This window comes from Pelmatolapia mariae, linkage group LG16_19 (assembly GCF_036321145.2).
Source record: "Pelmatolapia mariae isolate MD_Pm_ZW linkage group LG16_19, Pm_UMD_F_2, whole genome shotgun sequence".
Taxonomy (NCBI): domain Eukaryota; kingdom Metazoa; phylum Chordata; class Actinopteri; order Cichliformes; family Cichlidae; genus Pelmatolapia; species Pelmatolapia mariae.
This window is the reverse complement of record NC_086241.1, coordinates 59,351,825-59,373,676: the sequence shown is the minus strand read 5'-3', so window position 1 is coordinate 59,373,676 and position 21,852 is coordinate 59,351,825. Positions and strand designations below refer to the sequence as shown.

The 21,852-nt window shown below is 40.6% G+C and overlaps 2 protein-coding genes across 3 annotated transcripts; both read left to right on the top strand.

The window, feature by feature from the left end:
• The first annotated feature begins 843 nt into the window (after window positions 1-843).
• Window positions 844-16,035, top strand: shprh (SNF2 histone linker PHD RING helicase). Of its 2 annotated transcripts, XM_063500218.1 has the most exons (30): window positions 844-962; window positions 3,806-4,396; window positions 4,615-4,744; window positions 4,837-5,055; window positions 5,201-5,279; window positions 5,701-5,851; window positions 5,982-6,084; window positions 6,168-6,427; window positions 6,521-7,174; window positions 7,665-7,916; window positions 8,003-8,081; window positions 8,362-8,525; window positions 8,693-8,949; window positions 9,166-9,287; window positions 9,552-9,640; window positions 9,786-9,878; window positions 9,994-10,101; window positions 10,502-10,644; window positions 10,752-10,925; window positions 11,097-11,159; window positions 11,242-11,467; window positions 11,655-11,792; window positions 12,120-12,221; window positions 12,321-12,392; window positions 12,849-13,037; window positions 13,151-13,243; window positions 13,336-13,422; window positions 14,127-14,305; window positions 14,913-14,993; window positions 15,100-16,035. In XM_063500218.1, exons 2-30 carry the CDS (start codon window positions 3,815-3,817, stop codon window positions 15,194-15,196), a joined length of 4,986 nt encoding a protein of 1,661 aa, XP_063356288.1. In that variant the 5' UTR covers window positions 844-962; window positions 3,806-3,814; the 3' UTR covers window positions 15,197-16,035. The 2 variants fall into 2 exon arrangements, with proteins under 2 accessions (XP_063356288.1, XP_063356290.1); XM_063500220.2 differs by lacking the exons at window positions 844-962; window positions 3,806-4,396; window positions 4,615-4,744; ... (1 more) ...; window positions 5,201-5,279; window positions 5,982-6,084 and having other exon boundaries at window positions 5,746-5,851; window positions 15,100-16,033.
• A 1,176-nt stretch (window positions 16,036-17,211) lies between these two features.
• Window positions 17,212-21,661, top strand: si:dkeyp-110a12.4 (pancreatic secretory granule membrane major glycoprotein GP2). Its single transcript, XM_063500224.1, has 8 exons — window positions 17,212-17,295; window positions 17,398-17,502; window positions 19,264-19,424; window positions 19,518-19,653; window positions 20,144-20,238; window positions 20,755-20,923; window positions 21,141-21,255; window positions 21,362-21,661. Exons 1-8 carry the CDS (start codon window positions 17,242-17,244, stop codon window positions 21,535-21,537), a joined length of 1,011 nt encoding a protein of 336 aa, XP_063356294.1. The 5' UTR covers window positions 17,212-17,241; the 3' UTR covers window positions 21,538-21,661.
• The last annotated feature ends 191 nt before the right edge of the window (window positions 21,662-21,852 follow it).

Below are 21,852 nucleotides of genomic sequence, written 5' to 3'. Positions count from 1 at the left end.
GGGATAAAACGGCAAATTATGCCAGAACTGGCCTGAAAATCAGTGGAAACAAGTCTAATTGGGTGATGAATCAAGATTTGAAATTTGGTTCAAACCAGCACCAGTATGTTTGGAAGAGGTCAGGAGAGCAGTACAACAGTGAGTGTTGACAGCCTATTGCAAAATTTGGAGATCTTTTCAAATTTGCTAGAATTATAAACACATTTTTAAAAAAAAACCCACATACAGCCAGATTTTAATGCAACACGCAGTGCCTTCTGGAAAGCATCTTATTGGCAACTGCTTAATTTTTCAGCATGATAATTATTTTTAAACACACTACCAATGCAATACTACCATAGCTTAAAAAAAAACATGCAATAGAACCTATCAGTCATGGACTGGCCTTCCCAAGACCCTGGACATCAACATTATTGAAGTAGTGTTGACAGAGAGTAGAATGAAAGCAGCAAACAAAGGAGATCTTTTAGTGTGCTTGAAGAAACCTCGAAAACTATTAAACTATTCCCTAAGACTACTTGAAGAGATGACAAGAAAACTGAAAAAAAGAAAGAGTTCAGGCTGAGTTGAAGAATAAAGGTGGTCATATACAAATATTGACTTTTAAACTCATTAGACTCGAACAAACTCAGTTTTTGTCTGTTTTTCTCTGATATTGGCAATATATATAACCATGAAAAAATGTAAAGAAATGCAAAAAGAAAGACAAAAAACAATCATTTGGAGCAAATCATTTAATCTGTTGTAAGTTTTGAGTCACACAAATTTGTGTTAGATAAACTTAATCTGACAGTTTCCGCTGCTTTGACGTCATTTCCTGCATTTAAAAATGGCGGACGTCAACATTGATGTCCGTAGATGAACTGTACTGCGGTTCAGCCGGATTGTTTGGAGCTGCTTTAACATGAATCGATTTCTCGTCGAGCTGTAATAACAGGAGCAGTTTGAGGCAGACCCGACAAGTAAATATGCTTTTTTTTCTTTTACCTTTTTAATTTGCTTGTTTGCAGTCAGGGGATGAAATGTGGCGCGCTGTGCGAAAGTGCTCTCATTGTGTAACACTGTTTATACCACAGACTGTTGTGTTCTGATGGTTTCGCTGCTGACTGAATTCTCAGAGGATAAACTCTCCCCGCAGGGAAGGAGCTAATTTTAAAACTGCTGTTTGTAAGCCGTCGTGTAGAAGATGTATAAGTTAGCCAGCTAGCAGTGCATGTAGCCTGAGCCATAAGTGGTAAACACAGATACAATATAGGTGAAGTGACAGGCTCCAGCTGTGGATGCAAACTTAAACTCTGACAGTTTGTCTTGTGGGATATGTCTCATTCGCTTTGATAGTTTAATAGCACAGTAAGTACCTCACATGCTGCTTCCATTGATATGCTATCTTCCAATATGAGCCTTGTTGACCTGTTGGTAAATAAGAAGTCTGTTGTATCCCATAAGAGGCCTTTACTGTGAAGCAGGGTTTCATCTTAACCAGGAAACTTCAGGGTCAACCCTCAGTTTTCTGTACTACAAAGGCAGATCACTTCTTACTGGGATCAACATCAACATAGTAGCTTATGGTGCCAACCTAAATAAGTGGACACGTTAAGGTCATTTTCCGGATTAGAAATCAACATTCATGGTATCACCACCTATTGTTTTCTGGAGAACGGCCTCACCATTATTGGAACAGCCCTTGAATTCAATTTGTCCATCCATGTTCTTCCACTTATCCAGTTCTGGAGATTATCCCAGCTGTCATAGAATAGAATTAGAATTAGAATAGAATTCAACTTTATTGTCATTGCAAATGTCACAAGTACAAGGCAATGAAAAGCAGTTTGCATCCATCCAGAAAGTGCTTTAGCAATAATATAGATATATTACAGAATATGGATCTATTATAGGTATGTTACAATGTACACGGTATGAAGGTATGTTATGAATATGCTATAACTATAAGTATGTACAGACTGTAGTGAGTTTACAAGCTATGTACAGGCTATCAAAAGGATATAAATATGGTTAAAAATATTAAACTATACAGAATATGAAACTATACAGATTGTTGATATACAATTGTGAGTATTAATAAACAATTGTATAACTATTGTATTGTACAGAATGATTGTCTATACTATTCATATGGTGAGAAGCAGGGTATACCAGATTGCCACATTATTTTAGGGTTAACACAGAGATAGACTCACATTCACCAAGTAACGTAAGGGAGATCTTTGGACAATGGGGGGAAGCCAGAGTAAATACAAACTCCACACAGAATCCAGACTGGATTTGAACCCAGAACCTTCTTGCTGTGAGGTGATGTCACTAACAACCACACCATCATCCCACCCTACATCAGAGGACTAAACGTCAATTTAATGAAATACTTACTTATGATCAGTATTGATTCCTGACTCAGTCAGAGACACAAATATTTGGGTTGTGTCAGGAAGGGCAATCAGCATAAAAGCTGCCAAACGTGGCATTATGCTGTCATGAATAGGGAAGCAGCTAAAGGTAGCTTTGTTACTTAATTCTAATCCATCAGATTCTCCTGTGTCTTAATGTCAGAGTATTCTGGGTATGCTGAAGTTGCACAGGACCCAAGTTCTCCCCAAACAAAATAGCGTGGCTGAATAAGAGATCAGCCTTGAACATCACAGTTGCTGCCACCTTCATAATAACTGCTCACAAGAGATATCCACAATCTGTCGTTGAAGTGGTCTTATTATAATTAACTGTTGCAATTATGGGTGCTCGTCTTAAACAAAAAAGTTTTAAAAAAATGAAGAAAGCTTATGTACAAGTAATCCCAAGGATCCAAGAGGTTAAACGTTTTAAAACTCCAGTTTCTAGTGGGTTTTTTCCTACTTTTGACTCTGTATGATGCCTCTTGCCCTATGGTAGCTGGGATAGGCTCCAGCCCCTCGCGACCCTGACAAGGATAAGTGGAAGAGGATGGATGGATGGACTCTGTATGATGTCAACATATTACTTCTAAAAGGATCATCTTAGACACAAAGCTCTAGCTGTGAGAACAGAAGCATTCATGCATGTACAAACATACTACAGTATTAATATAAAAGTCTTTGTAGAAACATGATTTTTGCTGTGGATCTACCAGCAGTTGATTAATGCTGTGCACACTCAGGGACTCTGAGCTGGACAGTTTCCAAAAAAGTCATCTGATAAAGTCAACTAAAAAAGGTTGTACTAAGGCACAGTAATAAATAAATATGGATTAAGTTGAAATGTGAATTATGCAAGAGTACTAGTAGAGTATATTAAGTCCTGCATAAGTGCATGTAAAAATGTAATGATTTAAGGAGGGATATAGGCTAAAAGGCAACATAAATAAACAAAATGTTTGGTTAGTGGAAAATTGGATTTTACTTAATTTTGTTTGTGTAAAAGAAAAGCATATTCCAGCTGCTCCCTTATTCACCAGGTGTTGCCGTACTCTGGAGCTCTGCATATTTAATTTGACAGATTTTTTGAACTGGATGCCCCAAAGGGATTTGTGTTTCCTCTGGAGACTGAACCATAGATCTTTCACTCATTAGGTGAATGAGTAAACCACTGTACTGTGGAGCCATGGTCTGTATGACGGAAAGTTTTTATGATTAAGTTATTGTTTATTATTAGGCAATAATCAACATTGTTCAGGGAAACTCAGGAAGGGTATTTTCTCTCTGCCTACCAAATATAAATATAAGTATTTGGCATATGCTACTGATGTAGTTATCAATGAATAAATGGCATGGTGTTTATTTTTTTGGTGAGCGTTTCATAATATTTGCCCTCTTTGCAGAGCTTCACCATGAGTAGCCGAAGAAAGAGGGCCCCTCCTGTGAGGGTGGATGAAGAAGCTAAGAAGAGGTTGAACTGGAACATGTTGGAGGACCGCAAGAATGAGGAAGTCCAGGAAGATGAAGAGATACCGACTTGTTCCATTCTTTCAGCGGACCCAGCTCCTAGTAGCACCCTTCTCTCCCCTCCAGAGGGTGCCACAGAGGCTGCCTGCACCCCTGTCCGGTTTACAGAAGAACTTCCCAGCACGTCGTCCGACATCACCGCTGCCTCTGCCTCCCTGGCGCTCACTGTGTTTCCACTTTTGAAGTTCGGCCACATCTGGAAAGCACTCATTGGGGAGTTCAGTGTCAGGCCAGCCTGGCTCCCATCTGACTGCGATCAGAGAGCTTTCACGTTTCACAGGATGGGTGAGCAACTCTGCATCAGTTACAGCAGCTGTGATGAGAGCTCAGGGGTGCAGTGCAGTCCTGATGAAGACACTTGTACGGCAGAATGCAGCCTCCGTAGGATCCCATTGGAGGACCTCGACTGGCTACAGAAGAGGAGGGTGGTGCAGCTCTGTCACCAGGCAAAAGACGACTCAGTCAAGGTATGTAGGTATTTCTACTGGGATACAAAGATCCATGTTTAGGCTTGATTTTGTTAATAAATGGTCATGAAGTTACCCTGCTTTTAATACCATATATTTTTTAAATCAGCTGTCTTTGGCTGGAGTAAAATTGTGCTCCTTTAGTCAAATCATCAAACAGTTCAAGTTTTGTTAAACATTATTTCATATTTAAGCTTTTCCCTGGCTCTGTCTGGCAGGTGGGAATTTACTTGCTGGAAACTGGGCTCGGGAAGCCAGAATTCCTCAGTGAGGGAAATGCTCGGCTCAAAAAAGCAAACCAACTGATGCAGAAGTTAATGGAGTATTTCTACGATTTCATTATTCCCGGTAAGCAGACCCCAAGTTCTTCACACCATACTATAGCAGCACAGGGTTTCCAATTCACCTTGACTTGTTTTTGTTGTTTATTCTTCATAAAGAGGTCGTAGATAATGAGGAGGAAGAATGTGATACCGACCTGGAGAGGCAAAATGTTGAGGAGCTCTACGATTATGTCAGGCATATGCAACAGGAAGAAAGCCATGCGGTGACCTATGACGTCCAGCATAAGGCTCTTATTCCTGTACTCAGGCCCTATCAGAGTCAAGCAGTCAACTGGATGCTGAGAAGAGAGAAATACAGGATCAACTCAAGTAAAGGTGCCTCTGTTCATTCCCCTGCAGCTCATGCACCTTTAACTGGAATTTTAATTTAAATCCCTTTATATTTAAGAATTTTTGAAAACAAGATATCAGTGGTTTGTTTCAAAAAGCGTCATATTCAGTATTTACTGTTTCTTTGCAGAACAATCATTGCATTTCCTCTGGCGGGAGTTGATCGGTTTGTGTGGCAAAAAGCTCTTTTACAACCCTTTTATCGGCTGGTAAGAACATAGTTATTCTCATGTTAAAGGTTCCGATCATTCGGAAATATTTTCTGCCTTTTCAATATTATAAAGATAACAGGAATCTTAGCTTTCTGCAAACAGTTTACACTTAAACTCAATATAATCCACAGGCCTCACTGTCAGCAGTTTTTATGGGGACTACTATTTAAGTTGAAATCACAAAAGTTGTGTGTGTTATTATTTTGTTTGTTAAGCACCATTAGCATAAAACTTGATGGGAGAATTGTTATCTTAAAACCACAACAGTATAACAGCCTGAAGGGACACCATCAGTGGGAAAAAACGTGTGTAATTTGAATGAGTTGACCTTTTAACTTGCTGTTATCACATTAAGGTGACTCTCAGGTATGATATAGTTCTACAGCTACTAGAATTTAGTTTCTTTTTTTATTTTTAGCTTAATTCGAGAATTTCCACTGGCTGGCATTGAGTGGCCTGGTGGGATCCTGGCTGATGAGATGGGGCTTGGAAAGACGGTGGAAGTTCTGGCTCTAATCTTGTTTCATACCCGGCAGGACCTCGAACAAGAGGCCCTCACACTCCCTGTGGTTAGTAGACCTCTACTGTGATGATTGCCACATTTTTTTTCTTCCCTAAACTTTATAATCAAATCTTATGTATGTTTAACATACAATGGTTTATGATTTATTTCTTTTTTTTAATCTCGTGGCTTTGCAGGGAAAATCTGTGAATTACTTTGTTCCTCCTCCTCCGCTAGAAAGAAAGAAAGTTATCAGCTGCAAGTCTGAAGCTCAGCCTAAAATTAAAATATCCTACCCAAGTATGTCACTCAAGTCCTTTTAGACAATCCTCATAAGTCACTGGAGTTTCACACCTTTTTGAATGATACTTATATTTCTCCAGCTGTGCGTGTCATGCTACTCACTGCTATAAAGGAGATGAGATCTGGCAAGGGAGCCTCAGTCAATGCCATCTTCACCTACATCCGAGCCACTTATGGCTATGACCTCCTCAAGAACCGCAACCACATCAGGAAGACGCTGACAAAGCTCATAGATGACGGCATGGTTGACCGGGTCAAAGGTCGGGGCTTGGCGGGGTCGTTCAAGCTGGGAAAGAAGTACAAAGAAACAAAGAAAACATTTGCAGGATCATCAAAGTCTGTAAGAATAAAGAACTTCTAATATGAATGTTTCATGCTACAAATATGACTTTATTGTGTTGCCTGAGTTTGGTCTGCATTTGTCTTTCTTAAGACTTCGAGAAGCACGGAGAGCACGCCCAGGAAAATGTTTCAGAGACGAGCAAAAGAAAAGGCAGAGGCAGCTCTACAAAACTCTCTCTCAGATGATCAGAGAGATCCGAGCACCCCTACATCTGACTGCCCTGTCTCAGAGGAAGCAGAAACAAAGAAAGAGTGGGATGAAAGTCTGAATGAGAAAGCAGATCAGCCAGATGACATGCTGGATTCTTCCACGGCACCGTTGCAGGTTTCTCAGGATAAAAGTGACTCAGATACACGAGACATGTGCAGAATAGCCGATCTCCCCGAAGAAAGAGGAGAAGCTTCACAGCTCGATGATGACAAGGAGACGGAAACCCCCACCAGAGCGTCTGTCGTCCCGTTTAACACCCCTGACTACAGATTCGAGTGCATCTGTGGTGAACTCGGCATCATTGACTACAAGGCCCGCGTCCAGTGTATGAACTGTCAGCTGTGGCAGCACGCAGACTGTGTGAACTATAAAGAAGAGAGCCTTGAAACTACACCTTTCTACTGCCCTCACTGCCTGGTAGCCATGAAACCCGTGTCCACAGGAGCCACCCTCATAATTTCCCCGAGCTCCATCTGCCACCAGTGGGTCGAGGAGATCAACAAGCATATCAGGTCCTCCTCCTTACGAGTGCTGGTGAGAGAGTAGATTCATACATCAGTCTCTTGGTAGTATCTCATATATAATATGCTCAAAGTCTAAAATAAAAATAAAATAAATCTTAAATGTGCTTCCTGAGTAAAACCAAAAGGTGGTTTTGATTATTTGCAGTTGCTGTTTGGCTCAGTTTAGGCACAAAACTGATTGGTTAGATGTAAGTAACAAAACTGTTTTGTTAAGATTAAGAAAGACCAGGTTTTGGTTTAAAATACACCCTCTACCTTCCAACTTTCAGGTACTCTGAAAATGATGCACTCACTTAAATCATTGCATGTTACACTACTGTACCATCACAACAGTGCGAGTCGTCAGTTGCAATGATGATGCAGGAGCAGGAACAACACAACATTGTGCAAGCACTACACATCTTTTATAATTTGTTAAAGCACGCACTCTTCTCTCTCATCTGTGTTTCCTGTCATATCCTTGGCATGCCTAATTATTTTGCCTTTCACGTTCCTCCTAGGTTTATCAGGGTGTGAAAAAACATGGATTCATTCAGCCTCACATGCTCGCCGAGCAGGACGTGGTCATTACCACCTACGACGTGCTGCGCTCTGAGCTCAACTACGTTGACATTCCCCACAGTAACAGCAAAGACGGCCGCCGCTTCCGCAACCAGAAGCGTTACATGGCTATACCCAGTCCTCTGGTAGCTGTGGAGTGGTGGCGAATCTGTCTGGATGAGGCTCAGATGGTTGAATGCCCCACTGCGAAGGTGAGATCATTCAATTCTTGTTGCATCTCACTTTGTTTTGTTATTTAAACGTAGTTTATGTGATCACCTGACGTTTATCCCATTAGGCTGCGGAGATGGCTTTACGTCTTGCGTCTGTTAACCGCTGGTGTGTCAGCGGCACTCCAGTCCAGAGAGGCTTAGAAGGTAATGTGAAGAAACTGTTACCTCAGAAGAAAAAAGAAATACTATGAGTTTGAATGCAAATGGAATTTTTTATGTAGCACATAAAAATATAAAGATAAAATAAGTGTAGGTTTTCACTGCCTTCACCTGCCACTGCCAGAGAAAATGCCAAAATATAATAAAGCAAAGTGTTTTTAAATCTATGCAAAGATGTAATTAATCTGTCATGGTTGTGATTTCAGTCTTTGGTCTCTTCAGCAGTAAAAAAAAAAAAAAAATTAAAACTTTTTTTTTACTGTAGATCTGTATGGCCTTGTGCTTTTCCTGGGAGTTGACCCGTACTGGGTGAAGCACTGGTGGCACCAGCTTCTTTATCGTCCCTATCGACGTGGAAATACGGAACCTCTGTACCATGTGATCGCTCAGATATTGTGGCGATCGGCTAAAAAAGACGTCATTGATCAGGTAGGATTTTAAAAGTATTTTTCTGATCGTTGGCCTGGATTTCATTGAGACTGTCTGAAGAACTATTTTGTTTGACCCATTTTTTTTTTCATATGAAACACATCCTTAAAGCTTTCTCTTTTGAATGTTTGTACTCATCTTAGATGGTCCTGTTAATCTTTCTCCAGATTCAGATCCCGCCTCAGACAGAGGAAGTGCACTGGTTGCACTTCTCGCCCGTCGAGGGTCACTTCTACCACCGTCAGCACGAGGTCTGCTCCCAAGACGCTTTGGTTAATCTCAGGAAGATCTCAGACTGGAGCCTGAAACTTGGCAGCCTCGACCGCCGTACCGTCAATACCATCCTGTGCCCGCTGCTCAGGCTGCGCCAAGCCTGCTGCCATCCACAGGCTGTCAGGGGGGAGTTCCTGCCTCTGCAGAAAAGGTATTATGTTCTCAAGGTGCTTATGCATGAGATGAGGTCTTTATAAAGGCAGCTGCAGCAGTTAATTAACAATCCAGGTGGACTAAATCACAACATTAGGATGATTGAAGCCCCCCAGCAACCTTTTTGTTGCTGGGGGTGTTTATTTAAAGCTGACCCATTCTGTGTAATCTGCACTGGAGGATTATTTAAGCAGGTTTGCCTGCCTCTCTGTAGCACCATGACAATGGAGGAGCTCCTGAAGTCCCTGCAGAAGAAATGTCGAGTGGAGTGTGAAGAAGCTCACAGACAATTGGTGTGCGCACTCAATGGTTTGGCTGGAATCCACATCATCAGAGGTATAGATCCCCACGTCTATACATCTGCTCCCTTTGCTCGTAGTTTCCCATGGGAATTAGTTTAAACAAAACAGAGGCCGTGATCCCATCTTTGTGTCTCCCGACACTTTTTGCACCGGGATGTTTTGTTAAGGCTGGTCTCAGTAAAGCGATATGTTTATTGTTGCTGCACTGAGGTGATTTGTGTAGCCAACTTTGTTTGCTTGACATGTAGTGGACATTTTAAGTGGCACTAAGGTTGACTATTTCCTTTGCCACCTGCAGGTGAGTTTGTAGAGGCAGCAGAGATGTATAGAGAAGTGCTCCGTTCATCAGAAGAGCACAAAGACAGACTGAAGACTGATTCGTTACAGGTATGTGGCCTCATACATTTCATCTCTACAAAGACTGAGGGAACACGTGACTTAAAAACCAGAAGCTAAAATCTTTATGTTTCTGGCTCTTAGAGTGTATTGACATAATTAATTTTCTATTACTCTTGCCATTGTGGTAAAACAGAGGCTTCATGCTACCCATAACTTGATGGAGCTGCTAAGCGCAAAGCATCGTGGGATTCCTCCTACCCTCAGAGATGACAGACTAGATGAAGAGGTAATTCACAGATATATATTATACTGTCAGAATGTATCTATTTTTCTTCTTTTTAAATCAAATCTGTGTTTTAAGAATTACTATTGCAGTTTTTTCATTCTCCCTGTCTCTGTAGGCCGAGCAGCTGCGACAGCACTACATGACCAAATACGATTCTGAGGTCGCGGATGCTCGGCAGGCTTTGCAGCCAGTGCTGCAGAACATAAAAGAGCTGAAGCGAAAAGTGAGAACTTATTTACCCTCGGGGAAATTACATATTTTATGAAAAGATTACATATATAAAGAGAGACATAAGTGATGTTTAGGAGTGCAAAACCAATATCTTAAGATCATCAAATTTCTGCATTGATTGCCTTTTTATATACATCCTCTGCAGCTCCTAAAATTAACTTACTTGAAATGTATTTAAAATGACATTTATTTTGATCTGTTAATGAACTCCAACAAATTAGCACAACAAAAAGAAAACTGCATAGCAGGAAATTGGAGCTTACTGATCAAATTATTTCAATAAAAAGAAAATAGTAAATGTAGCTAATGGCACCATAATTGGCATTCTACTCGTTACTTACACAAACAGTTAAAGTAGTTGAATATCACTATGATTATCTATCTTTCTCAAGGTCAAGCTGAACTCTCCCTGGTGGCTGGATGTTATTCAGAGGGCAGTTCGCTGCTCCACTGATGATGACCTGGTGTCCCGCATCAAGAATGAGCTGACGTCCAGCTACAAACAACAAGCCCACAAGCTCTCCATGGCAGACAAGTAAGCACTTTTTATCAAGTAGTTCCGAGTAGTTGCATGGTGGTTGCAAGCAGTTACCTTGAACTTATCAAAAGACCAGAATGCTTCAAGTGTCTGGTGTCCTGCAGGTTCCGTGATGCCTATGGTCTGCAGTTTCTGCTCACCACGCAAATGCAGGATCTGATGAAATCTCAAAAGACCGTGCAAGATGCAGTGAAAAGTCTTGAGGGTCCGGCCTCGAAAGAAGTTATAGAGGAGGCCACAGTTTGTCATCTCAGGCCAATGCGACTGCCACTCAACAAGTATGTCATCAGCATTTTTCAGCTTCGTACAAGCACTGTTAGAAACCTTAAAATGTTCAGTTTATAAAGTTATGTGGAGGTTATATGACAGCTTTTCCTTGTGTTACATAACACTTCTTTGTAAATACTCTGAAACTTATTTTACCTAATATCTGTCTTGTCATTTTCTAGCTGTGTTTTTTGCAAAGCAGATGAACTTTTCATAGATTATGAGTCCAAGCTGTTTTCTCACACGTAAGTAGAGCAGTATTTTTAGATCCATCATCAATCAGATTACATAACCAAGCAGTGATTAATCAGTAAAATTCCTCCACAGCGTCAAAGGTCAGACAGCCTTCTTTGAAGAAATGATCGAGGATGAAGAGGGGCTGGTCGACGACCGTCTCCCTACCACTAGCCGAGGTCTGTGGGCAGCCAGTGAGACAGAACGCACTTTGAAGGCCATCTTGTCTTTTGCCAAACTTAAACGCATGGACCCAGACATGGTGGAGGAAGGAAACACTTTTATGGAACTGTTTGAGACTTGGAAGAAGGAGTACAAGGTTTGTAGGCACACTTACAACATTACAAGGACAAACGACAACAAGAGCATCTCTTATTCTTTAAAAAGCTGCATTTTTCCAGTAGGGCTTCAATAGGCATTTGGTATTATTATATGTATTATGAGGAGTCACTTTAACAAAAATTCTTTTTTTAAGTCTTTGTTTTGGTCTTGGTGTTTGTCCTCAGGTGCTGCACGAGTACTGGATGGTGCTGCGCAATCATGTGTCAGCCATCGATGAGCTGGGTATGGCCACCGAGAGGCTACGTGTGCGTCTGCCTGATGAACCAAAGCCCAAACTGCCGCACATCATAGAGCCCCACGAGGCGAGTTAAAGACAGTGACACTCGTTTAGCGTAGCTGCACGCTTATGTCAGTCTGGTAAAAGATCATTTATACAAGTTGTGACAACATGACTGACTTGTTATTAGGACTGTTAAAGGATTGGCTCTTTGCAGAGTTACTTTGCTTCATGGACTTACTGTCTGCAGAGATTTAAGTGGGTTTTTTTTCTTCACTGTCCCCGAGTTTTCTCATAAGTTATTGTTGGATCAGTGGGTTTCTACATATAATGTAGATCTTTATATTTGCAATGTAAAGTGTCCTGATATTTTTCATTACCTGACCCCTCCTCTCGATTGTTTTGCTCCCAGGTGGAGCAGAACAGAGTCAAACTTCTGAACGACCAAGCTGTGGCAAAATCTCAGCTCCAAAAGAAGCTCGGCCAGTTTTTGTATCTCACAAATCTGGAAAAGGTAATTTTATAGGTGATAGTAATTATACAATTCATAATGTTACCCCAGCTAAATGTATTATGTGAGCTTACTCTGAACAGCATACATTTCTTGATCCAGTCGCAGGACAAGTCTACTGGAGGTCTGAACCCAGAGCCGTGTCCCATTTGTGCTCGGCCGTTGGGACAGGAGGTGAGAGTCACTACTTCTTATACATCTTGGTTGGTGGGAACATCTCAGTAGATCATCAGTTTGTGAAATATTCATACTAGCCCATCTAGCATTTTCGAACAAACCACTTACAATCTGATTTCTTCTCCATTCTGATGCTCAGTTTGAACCTCAGCAGGTCATCTTGACCGTGTCTACTTGCCCAAATGGAATAGGTTGCTGTCACATGATTGCCTAATTAAATATTTTGAATTGAAAAAAACAAAACAAAACAAAACCCCCCCCCCCCAACAATTTCCTTCGGGGTCAACCTTCAGGATCAATAAAGTTTTATTGAATTGAATATTTGTGTTAATAAGCAGCTCAAGTGGTGTACCTAATGAAGTGGTTAGTGAGGGTTTGTAATTAATGTAAACAGTTAACCATACTCTGCTATTCATACTTTAGAATAATATCTTGCTCTTCTCCCTTTTCCAGTGGGCCGTGCTGACGTGTGGACACTGCTTCTGTAACGAGTGTATTGCTATCATTGTGGAACAGTACAGCGTGGGCTCAAGGCGGCGTGCCATCAAGTGTGCCATTTGTAGGCAGACTACATCCCACACAGAAATCTCTTACGTGTTCACCACCCAATCATCCAGTCAGGACCAAGACATACCAGTCAAGGTCAGCCAGAGACCCCATTTTCATGTAATGCAGGCAGAGATGGCCGGATACCTGTAAAGAAAAAATAAATGTATAACACAGCCATGACAACGTTCCTCTTCCTGTGTTGTCAGGGAAGTCACTCTACCAAAGTGGAGGCAGTTGTGAGAACTCTGAAGAAGATTCAAGTGACCAACCCCGGGGCCAAATGTCTCGTCTTCTCCACGGTAACAGTAAACTATCTGCACTCTTCAAGACTTACTTTGGCGATATCGAGTTTGGATCTGACCTGTTTTGTTGCCTTTTCTCTTGTGCACAGTGGCAGAGTGTCCTGGACATCATCGCCAAGGCCTTGTTTGACAATAACATGGAGTTTTCTCAAATCAACGGAATTCACAAATTTCAGGTTTGATTTTGACACATAATGAATGCCACAATTTTTAATACACACACCTGCTTTTTTACTTTTGTATTGTTTTGTTTTGTTTTTTGTTGAAATACCACAGACAGTGTGATAGAGTTAAACATTTGCAGTAAAACCCCCTGTCTAAGGACTCTCTAAATACCTACCTACTAGGTTTTCCTTGGTGTGTATTCTCCACCAGCAGCAGCTAAAACAGCTGTTCGGCTTGCTGCTACACCTTGTTCTTCATTTGAAGTTGTTTTTTTGTTTTTTTTTAACCTAAGATCACTCCCTTAAGGGCACATCAACCCTAAACTCTCAATATTTCTTCCTTTACCCCAGGCCGCATGGTTTTTTTGTGTGTGAGCTATACTGCCAACAAACCAACAGGTTGATCAACTGGAGATGAATCCCTACCTCTCATATGCAGAGACTTAATAATTAAGGTTTTTCTGTAGTAAAATACAGTATAAAGACTATAATGAATAAATTCATTGTCTATGGTTTTTGTGTAATAAAAAGGAGAAATCGGATAAAATCCGATTAAATGATTGTTTGAATTTGAAAATACACAGTATTTAAATTGCAGTATAAATTTTCAGGGGATCCTCATTTTTTTCTTAAAATTATTCAATTACCGAAGCATCTCTTGATACAGATATGACTGTAATTTGTTCATTATTGCACTGTTCATTGTGGTTTTCCAGGAGAATCTAAGTTCCTTCAAGTACGAAGAGAAGATCAACATTCTTCTACTGCCTCTCCACACGGGCTCCAATGGGCTGAATATCATCGAAGCAACACACGTGCTGCTGGTTGAACCAATCCTCAACCCTGCTCATGAGCTCCAGGCAATAGGCAGAGTGCACCGGATTGGCCAAACCAAGTAAGAAGCAGGCAGTAAAGCGTGTCAGTAAACCTCTGAGGTTTCAGCATAATTTTGTCAGCACTTTAGAGCTTCGTGTGGGTGTGTTGCTGCATCTACACAAAGCTTCTGCATTTTTCTCATCTTGTGAGAATTAACTTCGAAGCTGCAGTTTTTTTTCTTAGATTCATTTTTAATACGAGTGCAACCTCCAGTTGTTTAATAAAACTATAAATCCACAACTATGCAGCTTATAGTATGAGTTCAGCGGGATACACTGAAACTGATTTCATTAGTTTTTTGTTTTTACTCACCACTGTGCTCAGGGATATGCAGTTCTTGACCAAAGTGCACTTAAATAGCGTGCACACCTCTGTCAGTGCTGTACACACATCATTACTGCTTCTAGTTACAGATCTGCATCAGAATGCACAAATGCATGTAAATTAAATCTAACTAAGATTAATTTTTTTTTTCATTTTAGGAGCAGTTAAAGTCTGACAAAGGAATGACAATGTGGAGAATTTGTTAATCCTTTTATCAAAATAATATTTATATTAAATAATCCACCCTCTACTGAACAAAACTCAGTAAACAAATGCTCATTTTTGTTTCCTCTCTCCACCAGGCCAACATTTGTTCACAGATTCCTCATCAAATCTACAATTGAAGAGAGAATGCAAGCAATGCTGAAGACAGCAGAAAAAAGGTGCATGTCAGTTCTTAATGATGCTATTTTTGTATTTAAATACAAGTTTAAGAGGTCAGGGGATACGCTGTTGTCAAAGTACCAATAAAAGTCTTTTTGATTCCAGTCACACCAGCACAGCCATGAAGCACTCGGAGGCTGCGGTACTGACAGTCGCTGACTTGGCTGATCTGTTCACTGAAGACACTGAACCTCTGGAGTGAATCTCAGCACTGGGCTCCTCATAGAGGGATACCAAGTAAAGCAAACAGGAGAAAAAGGGAGTTCACGATTTACACAGCGGTGACAAATTTTGCACATTCCACTTTTTTTATATAAGCATCCTGGTGTTATGAAATGAATTTCCAAAAACTATTTTAAGAAATCTCTGATGGATGATGACTACAAATTTCTTACTTGTTGAATTTTAACTCAATTTAGAGCTGATGCATTTGCATCACTTGTCATAGTTGTATCTTACTGGTCCAACTTGTTCAGCTGTGTTTGTTTATCACATTTAGTCAGGTGTGTTCATTTATGTGCAACTTCACTGTATCTCCAGATGGATTGAACCACTTTGAGGCATTCTCACAACATTCAGGAAATAAAAGTCTGTGAGTGACGGGTCGTCCGCCGGTTATTACCAGCTTTATTTTTTTGTCCCGTCCTTTTACTGTGTGGTTAAAAAAATGAAGCAGGAAGGACGCCATTGATTTGTGCTCACCTCTGACATAAACTCACTTTGACTCTTTTACAACTGAAGTGAAAGACTGTCGCGGGATTTCTTCGGCCGGGCAATCGACCTTAAGTTATTTCGCTGTTGAAACAAAGCCACACAGTTTGGTCTAACAATGGCGCCCATCTTATTTGCAAGACAAAAAGAAGCACAATGTGCAGATTGTTGGAAACTAATCTTGTAAATCAAACTTGTAAAAATTGTGTGAAGATGTTTTGTGCTTTACAGCAACTGTCTCATTCTTTTCTATTCCTCAAAATCGTCTGGTCAAGCTTAAGAATCATGTGGCTTAATTAAATGTTACTTGTCTTAAACTGATTAAAATAATCATTCCTCTCTTGTATTTTATGGTCTCTTCTGCCACACACATGCACTCACTGGTACTTGGCATTGTTAGCGAATTGCCCTTGACTTGTAATGAGTTTCTTTTCACCTGACTGACTGCGATTCCCGCACTTGTAAAGATTTTAAAATGTCCAGACAACAAAGAGGGACAGCCTCGTGCTGGTGTTCCTTTTTACATGGTTACCAGACGTCTTGTTACTCCGTGTAGTAAGAAACAGTCATAAGATGTTTACTAAGAGAGCGTCGCCACAGTAGGCGGTGACATGCGTGTTACCTTGGACTCCCCCCAGTTCCCCCTATTCATGCATGGAATCTCATTGTTGTTGGGGGCATCATTCAAGCTGGTGTTTTTAGGGCTTGAGGGAGGGCCGCAGTTCATTAGTTTTCAAGGGGCTGGAGTAAGAGACGGGTACTACATTTTCTGGTGTCAGACTGTGGTGAATAGCTCGCAGAAGATTCACAGAGTGTCAGAGAAGGAGCCAAAAGGTAGTGGAGTGGCTGAGCTACCAGAAAGCAGAGGGAGAGTCTTTGGAAGATGGCATCTGCCAGTTTGGTTTTTGTCTGGCTACTGCTCACCATGAGGATGGTCACCTCGGCAGTCTATCTGGAGCCTGAGGAGGAGGGTGAGCACACGTTTCACAGCCCACAAATCTGGGGATGAACAAAAAACAAACTGATTATTGATTAGCATGTTTTGTTTTGTTTTACTGGCTGCAATAATTGTAAAAAGGTTCTAACACAAGAGAGGAGGATTTAGTCCACGTCCAGTGAAAGCTGGAGTATAACTGGTGCCTTTCTTGGCAAAAGCTGTATGCCTTGACATTAAATGCAGTGACGGGTTTCAACCACATTCAGGTCTTGACACTCTGAAAATTATTGAGGCTCATTTTTAAGAAAAATATATAGAAAATGACCTATATATACATACATAATGCTCAAAAGTACTGAGTCATAGTATAACTTTCAACAAAAGAGGAAAATAATCATTCTAAAGCTAATATTTTGGATATTATTGGTTTGGTTGATTTACTTATTGGTGGCTAGACTGTTGGTCCACTACATGTGCTGACTGGTTAAATAGTAATATACCTGTTTATAGGTGCTGAGTGTAAAATGTGACTGATAAAATAACTGTTTGTCTTTTTACTGTTAGAACTTAATGAAACTGTCATTTGCACCAACGACCGTATGGAGCTTGTTATTCCAAGCGCTTTTTTCCTCAACAAAGTTCCTCCTGTTTACGTAAGTCATCACTGACCAGTCATTAATAATGCCAAAGCACTGTGTCATTTTGAGTAATTATTACATATTTGTCTCTATTTGTTTTGTGTCTTCTCTTTTAAGGCTTGGGATTTGCATTTAAATGATCCGGAGTGTCGTGGTGATGTAGTCGGAGAGGACTATGTTTTCAGCATTAAGACAAATCTGTCATATTGCGGCACTATAATGGTATGCTCTATCTTTGATTTGCCTTAAAAAGAAAAGATTGCTATTTCCGGTGATCTTTTAAGAGTGTACTCAGATATTAAATTCAGGTAAATCTTATAAGAAGACAAGCTACTCTTTATTACCTCCATTAATGTTAAGAGAATCCCCTTCATAATGAATTAAAGTGTCTACAGGTGCTGCAGGAATATCTTCAGATCCATGATCCACGCACCTTCTTTCGACTGTGATGTGAATGTGGACTATGAGGCTCTGTGTTCAGATTTTGTATGGAAATTAGCTCATAGCAAGTACAATAGATGGACAGAGAAAGCCACACACTCTGAACCCAGAGAGACAGGAATGAAGAGAAAAGAAGGGGAGGAGTGGCATTTATTCAAGAAAGAGGGACAGAGCTGTTCTTTTTGCCTATAACAGGACAGGGCCTCATTTAAAGCATCAATGGGACCCTGAATGGCCTTGTATTTCTTATTTATCAGCATTCACGTGGGAATGATGATTTTTTTATTGTTAAAGCTCACTGAATTGGAAGGCCACAAACCACTGGGCAATGAGGCTCACGGTTATTTTAATCCAGCTGCTCTACACTGAAAGTCAGCCACTGCTTAACACATAAGTGTCCTTTAAATCCTTGGAATGCTTTAAAATTTTTCTTGTAAACCACCTAAAAGGTTAACACGGCTTTCAGCAGTTCTCTCAGTACTCAAGTATGTATGAAAGGAAAGTGCAGGTAGCAGTGGGGGGGGGGGGTTCTGTAGTTTGCTGTGAGATCTGTCAGTGGTCCTCTCATTGAGGCTGCCCCCGGGGGAGCGATTGAGTGTTTACCAAAAAGTAGTAAAAAATGTTCAACTGTTAGAGGTAAAGACAGTTTGTTCTGCTTTGTAACCATGGTCACCACCCTGCATCTCAACAGGGACCTGCAGAAACTTCACACACTAGCTTTTCACCTGTTCCCATTTTATGGTTTATTTTAAAAGGATGGTGACAGCTGAAAAAGAACATTTAATCCCAGTGACTACTCAACCTAACTTTAAATTGATCACTGTGTTATTATAGGTTGTTTACATGACAGTACAAAGCACCTTGAGGCAACTGGTATGTGATTTGGCACCATATGAATGAAACTGAATTGAATTTAAAAATTTATGCGGTGATGCTAGCATATCCACTTTGCCAGTATTCATATGTACAACCACAGTAGAGTTTATGTATTGTTAAATGTTAAGTTGGATTGGTACTTATATAGCACCTTTCTACTCAGTTGAACACTCAAAGCACTTTCTAATACAAGTCTCTTTCACTCAATTACACAAACATCCATACAGTGCTTTTATCTATGCCTAAGTGCTTTCTAACATTCACACAAACTTGCACCCTGATGAATATGGTGGTGGCAACTCAGGGTTCAGTATCTTTGACATGCAGACTAAAGGCAGCCCAACCTGCATTATGTTAGACTCGTGTATATATATGTGTTTTATGATGTCGCGATCCAGATATTAGTTAGACAAAGGCATGAAAACACAGACCAGATTCAGTGGATCGCCCGACTATTTGCCCTAAACTTTCACGAAAGACATCCTCTTAAGATCTCCACTATTTAATCACCCCATCACTTAATTTCTATTCCAGGTTTCTGCAGTTGTTCTTACCTAAAACAGCATTATTGATTTCTATTTCTATAAAAATCTAAAAAGTAACGGTAAAGTAAACAAACTACATTTCCCTTCACTGACCATCACACATGCTATGTTCTCTCCATAGGCCTCAGATCACACACACATCGTGTTCATAAACACCATACAGAACAACTACTCAGATATTATTACAAGAAACTACATCAACATAACATTTGCGTGCCGCTACCCCATCAACTACATGGTCCAACAGCCCAACGGAGAAAACATGATCAGAGTGGACATCAGGTAAATGTTTTCTTCTTTTCTGACTTTTCTCCAACTGGAGAATGATTTGTTCTCAACATTTGGCCTATTTTAATAAACCCATTGCTTCTGCAGACCTATCACTCTGAACACCGAGGATGGGAATTTCTCAGTGTCAATGCTGCTGTACAAAGACGAAGCCTTTGAGGACAGGTGGACCACTGTGCCATCGCTGACTCTGGAGGATAACATCTTTGTAAAAGTTTTCATGGTAAATCGCAGTGAAATGCCAGTTTATTATATTTTTCGCCTCCAAATAGTAAAGATGTAGTTCTCACCTTAACCAGCTGTATTATATATTTGCAAATTGGCATGATGCACAAAAGCAATATGTTATATTTGCATTTGATTGGCAGGATAAGTATATCTGTTAATATCTAACAGGGATTATATATACTTGGCTCTGACTGTTAAGCATTCAAAGTGTTGTTAATATTCACAGCTATTTTTGAGTTAGTTTGGGTGTGCTCTTACACAAGGTTAAGCAATATGTTTTGTGGGTAGTTTTCCAACCAGTGCTGGAAATCTAACACTCCACCCATGACTAGACAGTCATTTGAGTCCTCTTTCATGCTGTTATAATCTCTTGGTACACCTGTTGTTTACTTACTATGAGTCATCATTTTGTTGTGCGTTATGGAAAACTGTTTGTCCTGTTTAAGGAATTAATTGACCGTTGCCGAACTCTGTCTGTGTCACAGATACCTTCTCATCTGCAGCTGCGTATGGAGAGATGTTGGGCTACGCCGACCAGTGATCCATACAGCAATATTCAGTACACCTTCATCACAGACAGGTCTGCCTCTGGACTGTTTAAACTGAATGCAGATGAAAATGCATGATTGCCATGTTTACACAACATACTTTAAAGGTGTGGAAGCTTGTTTATGGCGTTCTCCGTGGCTGTGTTGTTTCACCGCATTAGCAAACAGTTCCACCTCCTCCTACGGGTGCACTGTTGAAATCTGAAATAAGAGAGTTTGTTGCATAGAGAGCTGTCCAGACAACAAATCTCACAGGCTGGTCATGTGACTCCTGGCTGAGAGGCCACATGCATTTCACTTCAACAGCTGTGCATGCCCTTGACAACCAGGCAGTATTTGGTACTGTTGGCAACAGCAGAGCTATGAAATGCAGAAAGATTTCTCAGTGCTAAAGAGATGAAAGCACTCAAACACTTCTGTGTTGTATCACCTGCAGTTATGTTTGCTTATTTTATTAGCTGTTTCTCCTTTTGTTATATTTAAAGTACAGCATCGTGTTTCATTGCTATCAACAGGCCTCTTAGACTTCTTTGTCTCATTCCCTCTAGCTGCCCAGTGTTGACCAACGACCAGACTCTGAGCGTGCTGAAGAACGGTCAGGGCCCAGAGGCCACGTTCAGGATACAAATGTTTAAGTTTGTCGGCAGCTCTTACACCAACGTCTTCCTTCACTGCAACGTCCAGATCTGCCACAGTGGTCCCGGTCTGTGTCAGCCTGTGAGTGACCCCATGCTGCACTCATTCCTCAAACTGATAGTCAGAAGCCAGTTCAGACAAGTAGCCTGCTATATGTCACCAATATAGCCCCATCAGCCTAGGAGTGGTTTTCAGCCATATGAGCCGCCATCATTTTAAATATACAGTGCTTATGACTGAGGGTTATAGCAATGTTGGTTTTTAAATTTCACATTTCACTCGTGTATTTGCCAAACAGAACTGTTCCAGTGAAGATGGATTACTGAGAACACGGAGAGAAATCCCACTGTCCCATACAGTGTCTTACGGACCCATAAGACGACTATTAAACCACAGTGAAAATCCCAGTCTAGGTATGTTTTTAATTCAGTCTTTGCAGTTAATATAGTTTAACTTCATAGTTTAAAGATTCCAGACACTGAAAGCAGTTCATAAGCATGCAGTCCCACCTGTGTGTAGATGCAGGAGGAGTCCCAGCTGTGGAGACCTTTGTCCTCGGAGGACTGCTGCTTGTCTTGCTGCTGGTAACAGGAGTCTTTGGGAGGTTGTGGCTTCGCTCCAGACATTTCTACCCAGCAAGGGAAGCACAGCTTACCCTGTCCAACATTCATCACATCTCAGAAGTGGCCTCATGAATTGTATGGACTTTATAGAATTAGTAAATGGACACAGGAAAACATACGTACACGTGTTTTTATAATAATGTTATATGTTTTGTGTATTATGCTCGTTAGAATAAAAATTTGTTTGATTTGTAAAAAGCTGTGGGTAATAAACATTTCTCTTAAACACATTCCTGATATTAAGATACTTGTGCTTTATGTCATTATTTTTATTTTGTGCTACTTAATTCAACTACTGTATACCATTTGTATTTTCACTGAAGTAAATTTTTTCTTGCATGTGTGGCTTTTACTCAAAAAGAAACTATAGTGCCTTTTCAACTGAAT